This window comes from Nipponia nippon, unplaced genomic scaffold (genome assembly GCF_047370975.1).
Source record: "Nipponia nippon isolate SJK-2023a ecotype South Korea unplaced genomic scaffold, ASM4737097v1 scaffold_5, whole genome shotgun sequence".
Taxonomy (NCBI): Eukaryota; Metazoa; Chordata; class Aves; order Pelecaniformes; family Threskiornithidae; genus Nipponia; species Nipponia nippon.
Window position 1 is genome coordinate 27,653,830 of NW_028262369.1, and position 22,713 is coordinate 27,676,542.

The window sequence follows — 22,713 nt, forward strand, 5'->3', positions numbered from 1 at the left end:
AAAGAGCAGGCAACGCACGGAATAAAACTGTCGTCAGGGGAAATTACGCTAGCAACAGACAAGTTAATGCCAATCTACAGTTAGCATAGTTTTAACACTGTACCAGCCACAGTATAAATTTTACTGAACACTAAGCCAAATCTCCACTTCTGCTCCAAAGTTCATATTACCAGTATATCAATCCATAACTTTGTTCAGTGTAAACCTTAAGACTTGTCCGCAGAGTTATTTCCCCAGATTTCCAGTTGTTAAAAGTTAAGAGGAACAAGAAGTAAAAAAAAAAAGCTGTAAATAGTATTAAGAAAGTTGGCACATAGTTATGTTTTGATACTTTATCCATTCTTCCTTAGCTTATATAGTTGGCAATAGGCTGCTCAAATTTCATGTCTGCTAGTTGACATTTCTTAAGCAAGGCTTTCCATGATAAAAACGACACTAAGGGCAATGAGTTCCATTGGGTTGCAAACTTACAAACAAAGAAGAAAGAATAACACTGGAGTCCAAAGACTTTATTTTTTTTTTTCCAACATACAAAATTTCCATGTAATGCTATCATCTCTAAGACCTAAGAAATAAAACACAAAGATGCTGCATTTGTACTGAAGCTTGCTATCCTATCTCAGTAACGCACAATCAGCAATGAGGCATGTTGATGAGGTAAGGAAGGCAGAAATACCACAAAACTAGGCAGAGGCAAGACTGACCAGAAATGATGCAGTGAAAGAGGGAAGGCAAAGATGCAAAACTAAATATCTAAATTATAAAAGCTACTTCATAAAACATATATATTTCTAAGACCGTAGTTTACCAACTCACTGACAGACCATTACATATATTTTACAACACACACACATCAGCAAAGCTGGACATCTTCAGCTGTCATACACGCAAAGGGGACAACACAAGCCAAATGCTCCCTCCACTTACCCATCCCACTTAGTTTATTTTGATTGCTTTTTGATAAGCGATGTATGTATTATATTCCCATTTAGCTGGTATTTACTTCATTCTTTCGAAAATGCCTTGGGTCACTAGTAGCATGATTACACACTTGATTTACCAGTAAGTTTAATGAAAATTTAACTGTCCCAAGTCCTAAGGCACGTTGTTTTAAGAGTCCACGAAACAGCTCAACTTAACACACAATTAAAACAAACAAACAAACAAAAAAAACCCAAACCCCAAAACCACCAAGAACCCAAGTTTGCCTCAATGTACCAAAATCATCCGAATAATAAATGGCTGTGTGTTTGAAACAGAGAGATGTTCTGAGTATATAGAGAAGTGATAAAATATTTCAAGGTATGCGAACAACCAGAAGGTAATTGTGAAGTCTGTCTCCTAATGTGAAACGCACTGTAGAAGTAAAAATGGGGGGCAGGGGTGGTGTTAATATGATTTATTTTCAGGAGTGTAAGTCAGCAGCCATACTTGCCTTACAGCTTTGGGAAAAAAACTTGCAGAATCTTAAAAGGTTCTATACTGGAGAACAGAAAGCTATCAATCAGACTCAATACATTTTTACATATATAATGCTTCATACACATGCAACTTACAGATGTAGAAATAAACAAAAAAACCCCTGTATTCTTAATTTCCTACAGCAGTAGGAAATCAGGATATCAACACAGTTCATGGAAAAGGGGGGGGGAGGGGGACGGACGGGGACCACACACGACATGACACAGAATTGCCATGTAGTCAACAAGTATAGTTGCCTAAGATAGCGAGAGAGGATGAAGATGAAGAGATAAAGCAGAATAAAGGTTATTAAAATAGCAGGAAGATTTATAGAGGAAATTTTTCACTATATGTAGATCAACTTCTTCCAATTAGCTGTGCATAAACCACTCATTTAAACGACCTTATCTTCAATTGCTCTACAAGAGCTTTAGATATGGTTTAGCAAAAAAACCAAACAAACAAAAAAAACCCACTCCCCAATGGATAAACCCAGCTATTTACACTGGTTAATATTTACTGGTACTGAAAGGAGGACTTTAAGGTCTGATTTAGTGTAACAGAAACCAAGTCTTAGCATCTTTGGGGGACCCAAATTCCACCTACCTTTACACTTATATGGTAGTTGGAACAGTAAAGCACCGAACCTGATCAAAAATGACTGCAACTGCCACTAAAAGTTCAATTTTATCCATTATGCGCAAACCACCTAACAAACTTCAAAATACACTTACCACCGGTGCAAGCTAAGCAATCATATTTGTCTATCCCCCAATAAACTTACCCACAGCAGAAATGGAATTTGATACTCAATAGAAATAAGAAAGCTAACTCAGCCACCTATTATGAGCTTTGATCAAGAACCTGAAAAGCAGATTATAATTCTGCTCTTTCAGATTTGCTAATTGCGTAGCAGAGCTTTTTAAAAAAGAGCAAAATTTCAGAGGAATTAAACCTCTGTGAAAATAACAACTTTAAATGGATTTATATAGTAATTAACAAAAAATGAGCAAGTCATTTGTTGCACAGTTTCTCCAACAGCTACCTTAGTGCAGCAAGTCACAATAGTTGTGTAAGAAAACTAGCATACTGCCATCTAATCTATCTATATTTGACTCCACACCAAATCCCCAAAGAATTACATCTAGTATACTGGTTTCACTGTACTAAAACAATTCTAAATGTACCCAGTACTAAATAACAGTAAATTATTAAGTGCTGACAAGGCTTTTCTTGCTATCACTACAGTGAAAGATTCAAATAGTATCACTGTATGTTGACTAAAGACTGTTCTAGCTCTAGATTCATGTGGCACAGAACTATTTCAAAGTACCCTACTACTTGTGAAATATTTTTGGTTTTGTATAAACCTGTTAAACTAACAAACCTTTTCTTCAGAATTTTTAAGCTACTGATATGAAATTTGAATTTCACAAAATATGCACTGATCCTTTTAGTGAATGACTTCTGATCCTGCAAGGTTCTAAATACTCCAATTTTCACTGGCCTCAAAATTTTCTACTATGTATCTGGCATCTAGAATGAAGACAAACAACAATATTGAAAGCTACAAAAAAAAAAGTTTATCTAGACTACAGAAAAAAAAATGCAACAGCCTATGCCTATTTCTGAATAAATCAGAATGTGTTCTGATTAAATTCAGCCTTAAATTCTGAAAATACCATAAATTAATTTCTTTGCAAAACGCTGTCTTCCTTCACTTTGGTCACAAGATATAAATCAGCAGCTCATAATTAACATATCCTATACACAGTACATGAATGCCTGTAAGAGGAGAAATTAACAAAATAAAAATCCAAATCTAAACTAAATTTTTAAATGTAACAAAACATTTAAGTGAAAAGCATAAGTGCATTACCCATATTGCATTCTCAAATAATACAATTCATACTTCAAGAAGTTCCAACATCATAATGAACTTCAGACCTATTAAAAACCTTGCCAAACCAGTTTAGATTATTAACATCACAATTTTCCTTTTTTCTATTTATGTTAGTCACATTTTAAATGAAACAAAAAGAAGAGTTTTGTTAAGTTTCTATTCTGTCACCCTTATGTTTGTTGAAGTTCTTATTTAGTCTAATAGCAAACTCTGCAAAAGAAAGTTTATCTCAAAAGAAAAAGCTTTCTCATCAATACGACTGTTACCATGACCATTAACAGGACTGTCTGCTATTGAACTCAGTATTTCAGAAACTTCATTAAAAGAGTAGCATAAATCAACTCATACCAATTTTATAATATATTTATCTCCTAGATCATATAGAAGGCACTTCTAGGTTTCAATTGTTTTCACACAGATTAATGCTGTATAATTAAAATTCAAAATACTTTACAGTGTACTTACTTTAGCAATCTGTAGCAACACAATGCAGTGTTTTATTGATTCTACCATGCTCTAGGAAAACAAAAATAACAGGAAAAAAATTGTATTACTATCCTGTAATATTTTGTATTTACATTAGTTACACGGAATATTAACTGAAATATCAGGTGAGAACTAAATGGACACTCACTTCTGCAGAACCCCTACTTTCCCTTCCCCCTTTTTTTTTTCCAGGGACAAAAGCACAGCAGCAGAAAACTGAAGTTTCCAAAAGCCACATACAACACAGGCTGTCAGGGTGAAATGGAGGTCAGCTTCAGACTTTCAGAGCATTGCAAGAACGTAAACTGTCATGTGAAGAGATGCTGAGAGAGCTGGGATTGTTTAATCTGAAGAAGAAAAGGCTCAGGGGAGACCTTATCAATGGGCATCAATATCTGATTGGGATGACAGGGTGTAAAGCAGACAGAGCTAGACTCGTCTCAGTGGTGCCCAGTGACAAGACAACAGGCAACAGCCACAAACTGAAATACAGGAAATTCACCTTAAACATAAGAAAACACTTTTTTACTCTAGGGATGATCAAACGCTGGAACAGGTTGCTCAGAGAGGTTGTAGAGCCTCCATCCTTGGAGTTACTCAAAACTCAACTAGATTTGGTCCTGGGCAACCTGCTCTGGCTGACAGTGCTCTGAGCATGGGGCTGGACTACAGACCTTCAGAGGTCCCTTCCAACCTCAACTATTCTATAATTTTATGATCCTAAGGTGCCAGACATAAAACTGAATACAGCACCAGAACCAGGCTGCCTCTGCCATCACACTGTTGGATCTAATATGGATTCCCACTTCTCTCTAAAAAGCTTTAAAAACTTTCCCAAGAAAATAAGGTGAATGTCAGAATCTATATAAAATAGATATAAAAAATTAAAGAAACTTACACTGGTTGTTTCTTTGAGACTTTCAATTTTCTGTAAAAGAAATAAATCAAAATAGTGTGGTTAAAGAGAGAATTTCCAGCATCTAGTTTGACCTAAATACTGTACAAACATCATATTTTAATCTTAAATTGGGAGAGGAAAAAGAGCAACCAATATGCTAAAGATTATTTCTGTAGATAGACACAATTTTCATTTTGTAATTGACAAGACAGAAGTCAAACTTTTAATTAAAGCTTAAAGATGACAAGGTTAGGAATTTCTGAGCCGTGACATTATACATATTTACCCATCGAAGTCTACACTTCAGTTTTGCATAACATCAAAAATGAAAGCAGTATGAGGATTCACTCTAAGTTCGGTTTGTAGCCTTATATAGTGTACTGAATGCTGGCACATTTCAACAATCAATATTACTTGAGATTACCATCATTCAATTATAATAAACACATGCAGTTAAGCACAGTTTAAAAGAAATAACAGAAAATAAGAGCGCACACATGTTCTCGCTCTTTCTAAGACTCCAGTAAAAGTGCATCTGGAAATCTGCCTACTTAATTTCATCTAGAAACACTGGTTCATAAAGATTTCCTGTGTGGAATTGCACTTCAGGCATGCAAAAAGCATCTGCATACCATTTTACACATAAGCATGACCTATCTAAGAAGCATATGCATCCTGTTGATGTCCTTGGGTCTGCCTGTAGCAGGCAAAATTATTAAATTGGACTCAGCACTGAACCTCTACTAATTCAATTACAGGACCTCTTTGTTTTGATTAAGATGAGCGTCTCATGTGACTTGCGTCACAGTCTTTCCGATTCTTGAATAATCAAAGTGTGTAAAGGAACTTTCTCCCTCACACAGCATTGCAAGCCAAATTCTAAAAGATCAACATGCATCTATAAATCTACAGGAATGAACAGTCTTAGTTTGTGGATTAAAAAGAAAATAAATGTAGTGACAGCTTCCCAGCCAATACCTGCGGAAATTTTTGCAGTTATACTCTGTTCTACATACTATTCATAAGGATGCTATACATTTCCTTCATGATTAATTGGCAAGAGGTGGCCAAACAGCACCCAGCCTCAGCCACTGGAAAGACTGGACCGTGCTAATCTAGGAAATAGCATATCAGGGATGTTATATTACGAAGTTGTATTACATTTACTTCTGCTGCAAGCAGAGAAATACGCCAACAGCTAAAAATTCCTTTGTTTTGTTTGTTTGTTTTCCATGTCTCTACTATACTTCCAGTCCAAACTTTATCAACGCATATCGAAAAAAAGCATTTTAAATATGACAGCAGTGAAGTTTTGAGCCTTCTAGCACCAAAATAGAATAGCCAACGTACCCAAACATACAGATCTTGTCAGATGAAAGATTATGCAGCTGAAATAAATCATTCAGCCTCAAAGCTTTATAGCCAACTGTAGGCAGCCATCAGCAGTTTTGATTAGTCTTTACCTATTTCTCCCCAACATGTTATAGAGTATTTATACACCAAATAAACTGGTATCTCATTCCCTTCACTGACACCATCTTTGCTGAAAATCTGAAAGTGATGTCAGGCCATATAATGTAATTCAGTCACACTGTTTTTCCCCTACGCATTTATAATTTTCCAAACAACAGACTAAGACATTTTTATTCTTACACATAGGTATAGACAAAAGGGTAATTTGTCCAAGATCACACAGAAGCTCTGAGATGGGAAAAACCTCAGGACACCTGGTTTCCAAGGCCTATCCAGAAATTATACAATCCTAATTTTTTTTCCTCTATGGAAATGAATTCTTTATGAGCTGGCCAACTTAAGTAGTAACAGCACACATTAATCCAGTATTTTTCACATTTGCGCCCTATGGCTACCTTGCAAGAATACAGCACACAGAACCGGAATACTGCCGCCTTCGTACGTACACAAAATTATGAGAACAATGCAGGCAAGTCAGACAGACTCGGTCCCTGGGAAGACCCTTCTAAAGAGCATCAGCTCCGTTCTTTAGGGCTAAGCAAATGTTGACATGGAAGTCTCTGGATTTTCATGAGCAATGTGTTATTCTAGAATGGTGATGTAAGCAGGCATAAAATAAAGTTTGTGAACTCTCCCCCGTAATATCTTATGCAAACATACTATAATCATGACACTGGGGAGAGAAAAACAAGTGGACGATCACTAGCGACAGAACTGGCGTGCTTACAAGAGTGGCTGGTTTGTAGGAGAAGTTAGAAGAATGCTTATATCTCGTCCATTGTACAGAACTACACTGCTATGTATACACACTGCTATAATCCTTGTAACTTTATTCTTATTTGTTTAAACTTGCATTAAAGTAAGTAATATATAGATAATTTAGAAAATACAAAACTGTAAGGAAAATAATAAGCAGGTAAAAAGAGGTATGTTGAAGATAAAAAAAACATTACCAATAAAAATAAAATCAAAGAATATAATTTACTACTAAAAGTTATCACAATTTTCTCTCTTCAACATCCCTACTCTTCGAAAACTGATGAAGATAAAATATTAATAAGACAGTTTCCCTACTTTTAGGTAATGAATACACATATTTTCAGATGAAACATCAATTTCCTGCAGACCTACATTTGCAGAATGCAGCCACGTGCTATATCTAATCTAATCAAATTGCAGGCTGCTGCTGAAACTACTCTATCTACTTGCTGCTTGTTGCACCTCCTTGACATCTGAGTTTTTATGAAGCCAATGGTGATCCAACAGAAAGCTCATTTTATTTCATTGAACATGATTTTTGCCTCATTCAACAATCACGTGACTACAGAGGGATAAGCTCATCCAGCAAAGAGAGGTAGCAAAGGTACATAGGGGTAGCCAACTCGTGGTCAGAATCAGTAAGGTGCAACCTGAATCCGTGTGCTCAGCCTGGGATTTACTTCACAAAAAGTACCTGTTGTGAACCAAACAGCTTAAGCAGGCTACGCTTCCCTCCAAAATCTTGTTAAGTAATGTCAGCTTTGTTCCAGCCTGCCAAATATACACCTCTTCGCTGTTCTGATGCTTTTGAATGCTTACAGTTTTATTCTCCCTGATACGCGTGGTCAAGATAGTTTCACAAAACTGAACAGAAAAGTTTACTTCAAGTTCTCACCAACAATAACACTGTAAGAAAGCAAGGTCCTATCTTATCTTCACCTTGAAACGTCAGTACCCTCAGATCACATACCTTCCTTTACTTCCTACGTAATCGGATATATACATTGTAGTCCATCAGTAGATTCAGCAAAACCGGCAGCACTGCTAGTTATAGTATGTTTGCAAGACAGTACGATCCCACTATACACCGCTAGTTGTATTTCTGCTAGGGGTATCGATATAACACAGGGAATTCATGATAATCACAATATTTCTCAGTCTTTGAAATTCATCAAGTCTACATCTGCACCGTCTTCTTCCAAGTTCAACAGATTACCATGTCTCAGAAAGAAGATATCCAAGAGATCTTGAAGCATCTCAGAACACCTATACCCTATACCATTATCTTCAAAATACCAAATATTCTGTAACTAAAAAACAGCTCATTCAATGTTCTGTACATTTGCAAAAACAATAGCTCAGGTTTTAAATGCTTGGACATAAACAGTTGCAGAAAACAGCACTCAGCTAGTTGGGAAGCCCATAACACTCAAATAACCAAATCTTGTTTCCTCCAAGGAAAAAACTATGGGTTGGATGGAAGTATCCTGCAGGTTACACTCAGCTCATGGTCTGATAGCTGAACTATACTTCCATAAACGAATAGGAAAACTGCTAAATACAGTATCAAAAAAACTCGTAGCTGCTTTAGTACAGGAAGAGACATGATCAAAAAAGTGCTTTGCCAGGTCTTTTTCATTTTTAATAGAGAATAAATGGAACCTATAGTAATAGCAACACTCATCAAGATTTAAAACCAGAGGAAGCTGACCTCTTCTAAACAAGCCTCCTGCTTTCTCTATAAAGTCAATCTGTCTGTTCCATAGATATCTTGCAGGGATAAAGAAAGAAATCAGCACAACAAGCGGAAAGTCTCCAGGGATTAGAAGCACTGTCACCGGGAAAAAGAAAGTGCTGCCTGTTCTGCAAAGTAGCATCTGGAGGGAGGACAAAATTGAAGGAGAACTATTCCCAGTAAGAAGCACTGAAGGAGAAATACAAAATCTTTAGATATTACTCTTTTGGTCAGTCGTTGACAGATTAAACACACTTAAGTCAGAGAATACTTGCACTTCAAAATTATTTTAAAAGCCTGCACATGCAAAAGAACTCCAGAAAGACCATCACTTGTGAAGTCCCTAAGATGCCACATAATGCATCAAACAAGAGGATAACATATAAAAGGTCACAATCACTATAAAGAAGTAAACTAATCACAGAAAGCATCAAGCTGTTTTCAAAACTGAAACCAAATACCAAGAGAACATTGGCTTGTTTTTCACAAGTGAAATTGGGGCGAGGGAGGGAACTAGGATGAAATACACCACTACTTCATGATATTGAATTAACTGCATTTGCTGAAAACAAAAGCAACTCCTCAGTAATAAACTCTTCATAAGGAATTCTTAAATCCCTCCTCCACACCACACAAATTAACACAGAGAACCAGCATGCTACTTCATGCCAAACCCACACCACCAAAGGTATGTGCTAGCCTTTCTTAAACATAGTGATTGAACTCTGACCTACAAACTTGACTTTGAAATGGAATCGGAGGGGATGCAAAAAAATACACAACACTTAAGCGAATTACAGCCTCGCTAAAAAGTAGTGCTCCCCACATAGCAAGTTACATTTTTGGCATCCTCATCTAAGGTGAATGAATTATGGTATTCACAGACTTCCAACATGTGGCATGCTAGTCACAGAACTACACAGGATGCAGACTGAGTATGTGAAATACATGATTCTTAGTATTTAATTTTTTTCCTTCAAAATAGTTTTGCTATTCCTACAAACATTAAACACTCACCCTTGTTAAAGATTAAAAAATAGCAAATTTAAGTTAAAAATGCTTTTGACAGTTGGGTAACAGAGGAGCAATCATTTGCTACAGACTGAAACCTTTTTTAATGTTATGACACCCAGTATTACTAAAAATTCTGTTTGCAACCTATTCACAACACAAATAATGTTATCAGTTATTCTAACTGCTTTAAGTGATTTTGACAACTTGACGAATTTGAACTGTACTTTAAATTTCTATAGACTATGGCAGATTGATGCACAAAACCATCTGATTAAGCAATATTTAAGACAAAATGTACTTGCTTTTCTCTGTTCATCATCTTTGCAGTTCTGGAGTTTTTCATCAAAGAGCTAAAAGAAAGAGATACGTGTGAAAATAGTGCAAGTGTTATTTTTTCATACAGTATCAGCCAGAAACACCAAAATTTCAAAACCAAAAGCATTTAGTAAGTACTTAAGTTATATGATCTTGGTATTATGACCCAAAGCAGTTTTTGCCTAATGTTTCTTTACAGCATTTGTGACGTAACAAATTTGTAACTAATTTCTCACATTATCCCATCCTGCAAGAGACTAAATCTCAGATCCTGGCTAGTTCCACAGCTCAGTCTGGCATGGTTCTACCATGGTTTAAACAAAAAGGTGAGGTTAAGTGATAAAAGTGACACTCATTAGAACGCCTCAAACTGCCTTTCTTTTATTTCAGCAAAGACCTTTGGGACATACAGAGTGCTTATCAAAACAGCCTCAACCCTTATAAACCCTTCCAGGTACCTTGTTATTCAGGTACATGATTCAAATCATGTAAGATTTGTAAGTACTTCTTCTGCAAAGATATGTAGTGATTTCCCAGCATTAAATTCCACTGATTTTCTTGGAAGTGAAATATGAGATGCAGCTAAGCAAAATGAAACAAATTCTTACTGAAAAGCTTGCATGTGTATTTAACACAAGCTGAGCTGAAACAGTTAAAAATTGCCTCCAAGAGCACTTGAAGGTTCACATACAAATAACCATTAAGTACAAGTTGTTCAAGGAAGAAAAAAGAAAGATAAGGGGTAATGCCCAAAAGTTCACCACATCCACCCTTGCTCAGAAAAGAGGCTGTAATTTTCAGTAGGTGAGCTACAGTTCTTCACTCAACTGCCTGCGTAAAACCTACTCACGTGTTCCCTTTCCCTTGAGGGCTGATTTCTGGTTCTAAAAAAAGACTGTAGTCTTGGTCTCTGTCCATCCTCAAATTCACTCTTCTTTCATTATTAACTAATTCCTATACTCCCTCCCCACAGTTGGCCTGAAATAACAATTAGAAGGTGTAAAGATTTAAATACCTTCCTTCAGTGAAGCACGCTAGATAGCTCCAGAGTAGGAGACAAAGCTAACTCCTGATCAAGTCTTTGCAGTTCAGCTTTGAATTTTGTTTGCATCTCTTTTGCCTGCCTCCATTTTTGTTGGTATGCTCTTCCCCCTCTCCACCCTCCCCTGCAACCGAATTTCTGCTGAATATCCCACATGCAATACTTGCTCACTGTATCAGGAAAAAAAAATCCAAACCAGCAGAACTGAAGCAATCTTAACAGCAATTTTAACCTGCTGAGTCATAGGAAAAAGTGTCCTAACCAGCAGCAAAAACTGTTTTTCTCAATAAGGTGAGTACTGAGAGATATGACCCCATCATTCCTCACCTTCCCACCTACTCTTAAAATACTTGTACAAAGTGTAAAAGAACTGTATTTCTACAAAATTTCTGCAGAATGTTTTCACTCAAGGACAAAGAACAGATTATCACTTCTGCAACAAAGCCTGGAACTATCTGCAACTGTAGTTACATATTACTTGATAAAATTTTCTCAACATAAATTCTAAAATGCTATGAGCAATACAATGATTTAACTAGGTTTTAAAATTAAACTTAAGTCATCTCTGCCATTTCCATGAAGCTATATATACACAAAAGAATGTTTCAGCCATTGTAAACCGTTCTATAAAATCTTTTTGAGTTATTCTAATTTTCTAACTCTATTTTAACAATCCCAAGATCCATGCTAAAAGAAAGCCATTTTCAGCTTATTTCACCCCTTAGCTTATAACTTTTAATTTTTTTACTTCTAGTAAAAATCTCTATTTCAGTAGTTAGAACTTATGTAACATCCTAAGCTAGGAGGAAAGAGAAAATAAAATTCTATGATCAGTACACTTCATATATAAAAAAAGGTATGTTTTCTCCATTTCACAGTCAGCTCAGCCAGATGAGCTCCGCCTCCCACATTGACCAGAACATATGCCAAGCATAAAACATGACACTTTCCCTCTGTTTAGCTTCCTTTCAACCAGACCTTGAAAAATGCACTGACGAGCAGTCTCCCAATACAGTAAACACACCAGTTAGTTACCATACCTTCAATTGGTCTATCAAGATCTGTAAGTAAGCATCAGCCTCCGTAAGTTTCTTGTCAAAATCATGAACACTGGGAACAAATCCTGAATCCACACCCTAGATATAAATAAATAAATAAAAATCAAATATATAATTAGAGTTTCAGAGGAGGAAAATAGATAACAAAAATATGGTTTTGCCTGCCAACTGACTGATAAAATGTTGCCTTGCCTCTCATCCTACCATGTGCAAACACAGGCACACAGCTGAACACATTTGTCTTCTATTTGCAGCTAAATCAGTAACAGTAAATTGCTACACATTTTCAGTGGGGGTATAATCATCACACACCAGAGTATTTCATTACTTATGACTGAACAAATCCCCTTACATTACACTAATTAAAGTTTCTTTGGAAAACATAAAGGAGAATTCAAGTTTTTCCGAAGACTGTCTTGTGATTCCGTATTCTTACATTTCAGTTAAGGAAGACAAAACCATACGAAATTGGATGGCTGCACTTTTCACAGTTCAGACAATATTGCTCAACTCACAGCTTCTTATCTACGAACTGAACTAACGAGTGCTAAATCTCTTCTTAAATATGGACCCACCTTTGAGCTGAAAAATTCAAAATTATTCCTGGTTGCCCTTGTGCCTTTACAGCTATAGTGATTTGCATCCTTGTCACTATATCTGACTTATTACATTTTGTTGCCACATCGGCCAATAAGGACAAAGTATCAGTGTCATGAGAATTATTACTTTTATATTTTCTTGCTTGCAAATTTGTTTCCCTTAATAACGTAAGACTTGAAGCACACTTCTGCATATAACATAATTCCTACCTTTAAACTAATAAACCATGTATTTAAAGACCTGAACAAACTCCCACTGGGTTACCACATCTTTAATTACAGGAAAGAAAAGAGAGGATTCTTGAAATTTATTACTTCTGACTTCATGCACATATGCTATGTAGACACATTTAAGGTTTGTTTATATAATACCTTTAATGCAAATGGAACTGCAAAACAAATATTGAAGCACTCCCAGCTTAAAAAAATTGTACAATGGAAGTTAAATATATAGGAGTAAAAGACCTATGAAGGATAAAGAAGCAAACATCAGTTATAACAGAAACAACCTTGAGAACATCACAGCATCGACACGACTTTCCTACTAGCCTAAATACTTTCACCCATATTCACATTGATCTAAAATATGACATCTTCACTTCAAACTCTTGTGAAGCCATCAACTGTGCTGTTTTGACTGCTGAGAATCTCAAGAGTCTGAATGTGTAAAGATCAGCCAGTGGGGACAAAACATTTCATATGGGAGAAGATGGGCGATCCATGTTTGTAAAATTCCATATTAGCATAACGTTTTCTTTGTCGTTGTTTGCTCTATCAATACAGATAGTTTCTTTTATTTTTTTATGATAATGGGCCATCATATTAAGAGCTTTATTGATGGCTATTTAGAGGCATGAACACTTGCGTGCAATAAAGGAATGACTTGCTCTTATGTCTGTCAAGCTGTGTGTGCAGTATCATGCACACCTTAAAACATAAAGCCATCTACTAACTGTAGAAGATATTATTCTTTATTCATTTGCCAACTCTTAAACTGTGCTACAGACTAACACCCAGATCTTAACAACAGTTCTACATGAGTAAATCTCTCCACACAGATTAGTTTGTAAACCAGCATAAAAAAAAAAAAAAAAGGATACTTCATCCTGTATTAGACAGTCCACACTGGCCAAATTTAGAAATAGTGTTTTGAAACAAGGAGGAGGGAGGAGAGGAGAAGAGAAGAAAGCAACTATTTTGACTATGCCAAGAAATTAAGAAAAGACAAAAAACACCCAGTGTAACAAGTTATCAACAAGAAACTACTATGCAGAAGGGAGAGCCCTCTCAACCAAGAAACTTTTGACACTCCCTCAAACTAGTTAAGTTTAAATTACACTGAAACTAGATCTGAAACTGTATGAAATTAGTATTCTGTTTCCTTGTTGAAAACAGAATTGTCTGTACAGCTAGCAGCCAACACTCTCGTTTCAACAAATGGTCTAGAATGCTCAGTTAAAAAATCTTGGAGGTCAGGTTTCATATAGCAAAACTGCATGAACTATACAGAAAATTTCTGCTGAAGATACTATACACAGAAATATAGTTTATGGTGCAAGTTACCTGTATGCTGCATCCAAACGCTGATTTTTATTTCAGTCATCAGTCTATGACTACTAATATGTAACAATCTGGTATTTTTAGCGGTGGCTTAAAGATAGAATGCCATTCTTAAATTCCAGCCTCTTAGCACTAAGGGAAAAGCTGATTAAAACATTTAGTGTTACAACTGAGCAGACATCCGCATCAAACACAGAGTGGAAACTGAGTTCTATTAGAAAGTTAGAACTTCAATCAACGTCAAGAGAAAGCCATAAAACCAAGTATAGTGTCAAGCTGACATAGCACAGAGATGAAACATGAAAATAATTTTGAAAAGAAGCACATGTACTTAAAAGTTGTAGCACTTCACTAGTTTGCTCTTGGTTTGTATAAAGACAGTTTAGATGAAATTTGATAACCTACTGAGCAAATTTACTAGTCTGTGTTATATAAGATTAGGTTAATAATTTTAAGTTCTCACATAGTTTTAAAATTGAAAACCAGAAGATAGTTTGAAAGTTTAAAATATCAAGATTAGCAATAGCACAGAAAAAAACACTGTATAAATAGCAAACAAAATCAATCAGTATTTCAAACCCAGCAGTAATTTAGAAAGAGCAGATATACAAAGTACAGATTTGCATAACAAATCCTTATTTCTTCATTATCTGGTCACCCAAAGACTCAGTAGAAGAAAAAAGGGGACCCTTTCTCTTTCTACCCCTTTCTTCCCTCCCCTGCCATGTAGAAAATGAGGCTTCAAAAGAAATGGGTGAGCAGAGTCAACAGAATGGCATTTAACAGCTTGTTAAACGTGTAAATTAGGAAACTGCGCATCTGAACTAGCAATCAAATTTTTATGAGAAACTTGTATTATATGCTGCTCACCTATTCATAAACTGACAAAAGAGGTTGCCTGCAGATATTGCTGAATCTGCTCCCTTGGATGGCAGAGTTCAAAACTCAACTGGATTTGACCCTAGACAACCTGATCTAACGTAGAAGTTGGTCTCACAATGAGAAGGGGCTTGGACCAGGTGACTTCCAGAGGTCTTCTTCAGCTGAAGTTATGCTGTGATTCTAAAATAAATATTTTCAAATTACGAAAAAGAATAGGAACCCAGACTATTTTAGATCTTCAGAAATACACTGATTCTTTCTTACTGTCAGTACCAATCCAAAGTAATACAACCTGTTTTGCCATTGAATAACTAGATCTATCGGTAAGCACGCTTTATTTCCTTCAAATAACAACTACTCTGTATTTATGTAGGTTTTAAGGAATTAACAGTTCTATTACCAGATGACATAACTGCAGAAGCAAGTAATTTATATAACTTCTAGTCTGCCCACCACCTCCCAAAACAATACATTTGGTATCTGACTCCTTCCCACAAAGAAACTCGTACTGATAACAACTCTAGAGAAAAGAGAAAAAGGTAACATAACATTCCCTCACCCTTCCCTCCCTTCCTCCTACAACTTCTGGGATGTCCCCTTCAGGACATATCAAAAGCTTAAAGACTAGACTTTATAGGACACATGCCAATCCTGTTGTTTGTAGGTAGAAAGGAGAAAGCAGGGCCCAGCAGCACACTGACCTACCAAATTAGTGGTCTCCCAGTGTGATCTGCATGATATCCAGTAACTTGGGAGTAAGCAGACAGGATGGTTATCCTAGGAAAGGGTTGACATGCTGCTCTGGGGTTGAGTAAAGAACTCTCAGGCTAGGAGTCCTGCAAAATTATTCCCTTCATACATGACCCTTTTTTTGGAAGGGGTAAACAGGAGGGCAACAACAGAATATAAACCAACTAAAAATACGTATTATGAGCCATATTCCCATTACAGAACTGCTAGCATTAAGGGTGTTCATATGTTGTTTCCTTGACCTCCAAATTAGAAGTCATTCATATCACTAACGCATTTGTATTCAAAACTCATCCGTTCTGAGAAGTAATTCCAGCCTAATTTAAACTAGTTCTTTCAAACTAGGATGGAAAGAAAAGATTGCATCATCCTTAGAAGAAGCATACCAGAAAAATTCAAATATATTACTCAAATAAAAGCATTACAATAACGAACAGTAATGAAGGCAGGGAAACAAAGAAAAAAAGAGGCAACAGCAAAGACTTGACAAGAGCTGTCCTTGTAGAATAGCTTTACTGGGGGAGGAAAAGAGAAAGCTGTACAGAGCAGACTTTCTTATCTTTTTGAAGATACTTATGCTTCATCTAATTAGGATTCCGAGTCCAACTAAAAAATCTTGTGGAAGTTAGTTTAAAGAAGTGAATAAAAGTTTTGGTTTCGTTTTTTTGGGTTTTTTTGGTTTGGTTTGGGTTTGGTGTTGTTTGTTTTTTTTTTTACTTTTTATTTGTGGCAAAGACAACCATATTTTTTTCTCTGATAGATTTTTAAGCAATGTTTAAGGCTCAGAATGTAAATGTCTCAAAATAAGTTTAAAAACAAATATATGAGTTCTGGAAGGCATACAAGACTTCCAAACAGGGAGAATGTTGCACTTCAAAAAAAAAAAAAAGTATTTCTGTTTTGCAAAACACAAAATGCTTAGCAAAGACTGTGTAGCTATAGATATTATCAGGTCTTCTAGGAAAATAGAGTTCAAAAAACAGAAGTATTTACATACTAATGTAAAATTCTGTCTTTAAGGCATAGGTTACAATTCTGAAACCTCACAAATGCTAAGTATATCCTACATAATTTATTATGGATGTAGATAATACACATGTGCTAATGTGCTTATTCACTATCACAGTTACTTTGCTAGCAAAATTTGAAAAAGGGCAGCATGCCTGTCAACTCTATGTCCTTCCACCAGCACTTGAAACACATCTATACTAGGTATGTTCTTAATCTAAAAGAACCTGTTCTTAGTTTCATGCAAGCATTCTTGACTCACAATAGAAGCAGCACTGGAAATCCAGTGAGTAACAATATAATATACTTAAGAGAAAAGTACTAGAAAGTTTTACTCTATCTTTTATTCTTGTCTGCAGCTTTAGAAAGGTCATCAAAAATCCTGGTTAACATGATATTGAGTGAACCGCTACTAGCAACACAGTTTCACTAACACTTTACACCAGCATAAGTGAACAAGAAACAAATCAGTTCCCCTGTTGTTTATTCTCACCCTTACTCTGCTCTTTCTTTTGAGTCAGCATAAACATTTACCTTGCCACAGAATCAACTCAATGTGGAAACTAATCCAGGTTAAAACTAAACTCGGAAAGGAAGGGCAGCAGGAAAAGCAGTTTTAATTTGGGCCAGTTCTGAATCCAGTTCCAAATTCAGCTATTCTTGCTGCACTGCTTCTTCCCTTTTGCTAGGAGAAATGAGACAGGACTGCTTCCAGCAGCAGTACCAACTCTTTAAGTGTTGGTGAAGCTATGGTGTAACACTTAATATTTAAGCCACTGTATCACTCTTCACAGCAACCATTCCAGATCTGCTTCTTAGAACATAGTTTTCTTATTCTACTATTTGCTACTTTTGAAGTAAACATCTTGTTTAAATTAGGGAGGTATCAAGCTACAGAGCAATTTTTTTTTTTAATTCCTTTCACTTTTACAGTGGCAAGAAACAGCCCATCTTTGTACTGACAGTAATTACAGTTCCTTTGTCTCTACAGTGAGTCGAGGCTGAAATAGTTTGGGGCATTACCTGAAGCACTTCCTGTCTGAATGGGGTTGCTGGTTGACATAAGATGCTGGTGAGGAACAAAAGAAAATTTGAGGTAACTTATCACCCTCCTACCTCTGCCCAGACAAGCAAGAAACCCAAGCCACAATATACCTTCACCCCCTGCACACCCTTCCCCTTATCTCTTGTGGGTATGAAGCAACTGATGTGCTGCCACTGCAAAGCCACTGACCTAGTAGTGCCACAACAGTAAGATCTTGGGAGGGGTAAGGGGAAAAACACTGGTGGATTCAGAATGGTACTTCCAGTACTATTGCACCATGTACTCTTCAAGGACTTTTCAACGAACACCACTAATACTAGAACAACTATGGATATTTTTAGTAATGCCTTTAACATAAGAACATACAAAAACACAGCAAGCAGAACACAGTTCAGTTTCAAAATTCAGAGAAATTAGATTACAAGTGTATCTGAAATGTTTCCTCCCTGTTCTTGTTTCATTTGAATACAACATTACTAATTGTCAGCCCTCTGGACAGCTAGGATCCCTTTACTCATTCTATATATTTATGACTCAGTTCTTCCTCAGTTCCTTGACTGTAGCTCAGTCTTGCAAGTTTAGGTTTGGAGGGGTGGGAGCAAGGGGGTCGGAAGGTGTGTTTAATTATTTTAAGTGTTTCAAAAACACTCCCATTATAAAGAGTGAAGGACAACACAGTAGGACATTTAGGCAGAAATAAAATTAGCAAGACTCATCAGGATAGAGAACACCCAGACACCACTTCATCTCTCCACCTCACATTAATTCCTTATCCTTTCTGATTTGGTTCACGCAACACACAAACTACCCAGGTTTCAGTATACTTTCTCACATCTAACAGATGCGTGTTTGACACCATGAAGAAAACTTAATCAAAAGTCTGACTTTCCAAACCTGAACGCTCCAGTAACAGAACAGGGAGACTGAAAGTGGCATGAAAATCTGAAAAAAGACTCAGAAAAGATGTATTGTTTTGGACAAAAACAGATGCATAAAGGTTTTATGTGACAGATAACCACGTTTCTGTTTGCAACAGAAACTAAGAACCTAAGAAAATACCCTTACAGAAAATAATCTCTGCCACAGCACTCAAACCCCCATCCATCCCCGTTGAGCCAATAATCCTCCCAAAGAACTCATTTGACTTTATTGTCCAAATAAAAAGGAAAGCAAAAGAACATCAAGTGCATGAAGTGGCGTTTTGTTTTAAATGTTAATCGAAGCCAAGGCGTGTTTGTACACAACGGGCTCTTGTAACCGGATGAAAGCATCCCTCTAGGCACGCAGGAACTCGGCGGCGCTCCGGTAAGGAATCAAAGCCCTTCCCGGAGACTCCGCCAGTCCCCCTGCGCAGGAAGCCCGCGCCCGCCTTCCCCGCGGAGCCCCGCTCCCCGGGGGCCGCCCCACGCCGATCTCTGCCGCCTCTTCCCCGGGGCTGCCCCGAGCGGGCGCCCGGGCGGGGCAGGGCAGCGGCCAGAGCCGCTCGGCCGCCGCGGGGAGGGGGCAGCGCTCGACTGCCAGTCAGGGAGGCGCCGCGGGGCGCGCCCCAGCGGGGACACCCGGCAGCCCCGACACCTGCCCCCCGTCCTTCCCTCCCCCGTACTCACACCGGCCATTCCTCCGGGCGGTGCGGCGAGGCGTGCGGAGCGGCGGGGCTGGCCGGCTGCCCGCCGGGCCCCGGTAGCGCCGCCTCCGGCGGGGGGAGCGGCGGCGGGGCGGGAAAGGGCACCCCGCCGGCTGCGGCCACAGCCCCGCCGCTCGCATCACGAATAAGGCGGCCGCCGATTGGTGGGCGGGCGGGGCGCGCCTCTCCCTCCGGAGAATGGCGGTCAGCGGGCGGGGGCACAGCCCGGCGGCGGCCGGCCAGGGCGCGAGGGCGGACCCAGCGCCGCGCGTCCCCTCACCGGCCCAACAGCCGCCGTGCGGAGCGGGGGAGGCCCCCCCCCCGGCCAGCCGGCCCCGGGGTCACCCCGTCAAAGGCACCGCTGGCTTCAGCAGCGGCCGAGTGGAGAGCACGCTCCTAACGCCCAACGGGACCTGGCCGGCGATCAGAACGGAGGGGTTTCTGCCGGGAGAGCCGCGCCTGCTCGGCCCTGCAGGCAGCCTCCCAACTTCAGCCCGGGCCCCACAAAGCGTGTTCGTGCCGCCTGCCCCGCCCGTCGCGAGGTGAACAGCGACGGAGACCTAACGCACGAAAGAAAGGTGTTTTGCAAGGAGGTTTAGTCTTGTTCCATTGTTAAATCAGTTTCTGCTCAGCAGCTCATGTCGATGAAGACGGCCAGCCTTGGCAGTTCCCGAACTGGGGCGTAAGTGAACAGTATTCCAGCTAGTCTAAAAATAAGGGCCTCAGAAACCAACAGCTTATATGACCGGCACGTTGAAGAGGTTCTTGAAAATGAATGGTGAGCACGCAACAGTGGCCCATGAGGTATCACGTTCAATGTTGAACATAAGTAAGAGGGATGAGGATATGTTTCTTAGTCATCAGTTCTAGATTTGTAATTATTCCCTCAAACATTACTAGATAAATTACTAACTTAGGGTTTTTTATCTAAATATGCCTTACTTGTTTGAAAAACGCCTGGAACACGAACAGGTTACGTAACGGGTAACAGTTCCATTATTAGCTGCAATCATGAAATTTATGTCTGCCAATAAAACTATGATCACGATTTCTAGAGAGCATGGGAGTGTACATTTTGATAAAACTGCAGTATAGTCTCGCGTTTCATTTCTGTTCTCTATATGTCCAAGCCATAAAAAGTCTTCCAGGTGGAGAAAACGGCACAGATTACTTCATTTCAGACCCTAAATAGGACTGCTTACGTTAACCTATTCACTTTCTCTCTCAGGGAAAGAGGCATCCCTTGGGAGGCAGCTCAGCCCTTCTAAATCCATATGTTGTCCTCCAGATAATCTCCATCTCCTCACACCCACTGCAGAGTGGAGTTTTTCAGTCTGCGGTCAGCTACTGCGTCCAGATGGAGAGATTACTTCTAAAATATCCATGACACGTTACTAGGGATACAAAGCTGATTGTCAAACTTGAATTTTTATCCAGGGACCTGCTATCCACTCGATAATTTGTAGTGGTCTTTAATAAGTCAAAAAAGTTGAAAACCACTGTTTAGCAGGAAATTAAAATAAATTGACTGAGATGGCACAAGTGCCTAAAGTTGGATGGGACAAATTCAGGCTTGTTCTAACTCTTTAGATTGGGCAAATATCATCTATATCAGTCTTTATAAAGCCTCTTCTCTTTCTGTGATATCAGGGATTTTTATGTATCTTTCTTTACACAGTGTCAATAGTTAAGACCTAATTCTCTTGTCGTACTCCAAAAGCATATTAAACCTTTACTCAACACAAACAATGAATACCTGTTTTAAGATTTCTACACTGTCATCAGACACCTTCATGGTACAAATCAAGTATGAGAAAATTCCTTTCATGAAGAGTTTGGGTTTCTCTCCAAGGCAAAAATAAAGGATTAGTAAGCCTTACAGACATGTCTAGACAAGTCTAGAACATTGCCAGAAACTGGTCCTAAAGAACTAGTGCTAAGAACCATCCTCAGTCCAACCATGTGTTTTCAGAACCAGAGAACTACCAACATGCAGCTTACACAGTGGATTCAAACATAAGCTATTTACCATTTTTGTCATCCAGAAAGAGGGTCAATGCTGCCATCTCATTTTAATTTCAAAATCAGGTGGTGTACAAGCACACAACAGGCTTCCAGATGTCTCATTCTGCTTAACCCAAAGAGGACTAACTCCCAGTTTAAGAAAACAAAAAACAAAACAAAACAAACTAAAAAAAAAGAACTAAACATGCAACGATCAGTCTGGAACCACCAATTAAAAATATAAGTTAATAAAAAGAAGTCATATACTGACTTTTCATGATGGTAAGACAAGAAAATAGTAACAGAAAGACTCGAACCAAATCTCAGGTACCTATACTGACGTCATACTGTATCTGACTGTATAGGCCATAGAACAGACAGATGTTATACAAGATACGTTTGATATTAGCATATTTGAAATGCTAATGCATTGTATTTCATTGCTTTGGAAAAAAAAGTAAAACAAGTTAAAAGTGAAAGTGGAACTTGCCTGAAGCTGGAGGGTATGGCGGAGAATGGTGTCCTCTAAAGCGTGAATCCACTTCTCTCTCTCATCAGCATCTCGAGCTGAAAACATATTCAAAAGACACTGTTAAATTATATGCAGGATACTAAGAGCCATAAGCAAACAGATCTGGTGTCCTCACTAAATATGGAAATTAAACCATACTATCTTTGTTAAGTCACCAAGGGCATAAATCCACTGTTGTCTTAATATCCTGTTTATTTTTCTGTGGATACAGCTCTGTAACATTATTGTGTTAATCTACTCTATGGTACCGGAGAGATGTTTTAAATAATCATGCATGCAAAAAGCTTTTATGCTTTGATAGAAATTTTATTCTACTAATGACTCTGTACGATATATGTCAAAAAAAAAAATTAAATCTAAACATAAGAATGAAAAACATAAGAAAACATAAATCTAAACATAAGAATCCCCCTACCCCCAGTACAGACATGCCACCTTTACTTTGCTAGTTTGAAAGTGTTCCTTGCTGTGTTCTAAAAGTGTTTAAAAACTACGGAAGCAGTCAGTGGACTCCAGGTGAAGAAAGAAGAGAAAAATCCACAATCATTAAATAGACTGTAAACAA

General features: G+C 38.1%; 1 protein-coding gene across 4 annotated transcripts in view; it reads right to left on the reverse strand.

Moving 5' to 3' along the window:
* Positions 1-22,713, reverse strand: part of OSBPL9 (oxysterol binding protein like 9) — a 63,031-nt gene that overhangs the window by 14,926 nt on the left and 25,392 nt on the right. For 3 of the 4 annotated variants that reach the window (XM_087733271.1, XM_087733269.1, XM_087733270.1), the window contains exons 4-8: positions 22,107-22,183; positions 12,127-12,222; positions 10,032-10,079; positions 4,749-4,778; positions 3,830-3,880 (exon numbers count right to left, since the gene is read on the reverse strand). In XM_087733271.1, the coding sequence (XP_087589397.1) occupies positions 3,830-3,880; positions 4,749-4,778; positions 10,032-10,079; positions 12,127-12,222; positions 22,107-22,183 (302 nt within the window). Of the gene's footprint in view, positions 1-3,829; positions 3,881-4,748; positions 4,779-10,031; positions 10,080-12,126; positions 12,223-19,595; positions 19,728-22,106; positions 22,184-22,713 lie in introns of those variants that run through there. The other variant, XM_087733272.1, reaches the window with a different exon arrangement.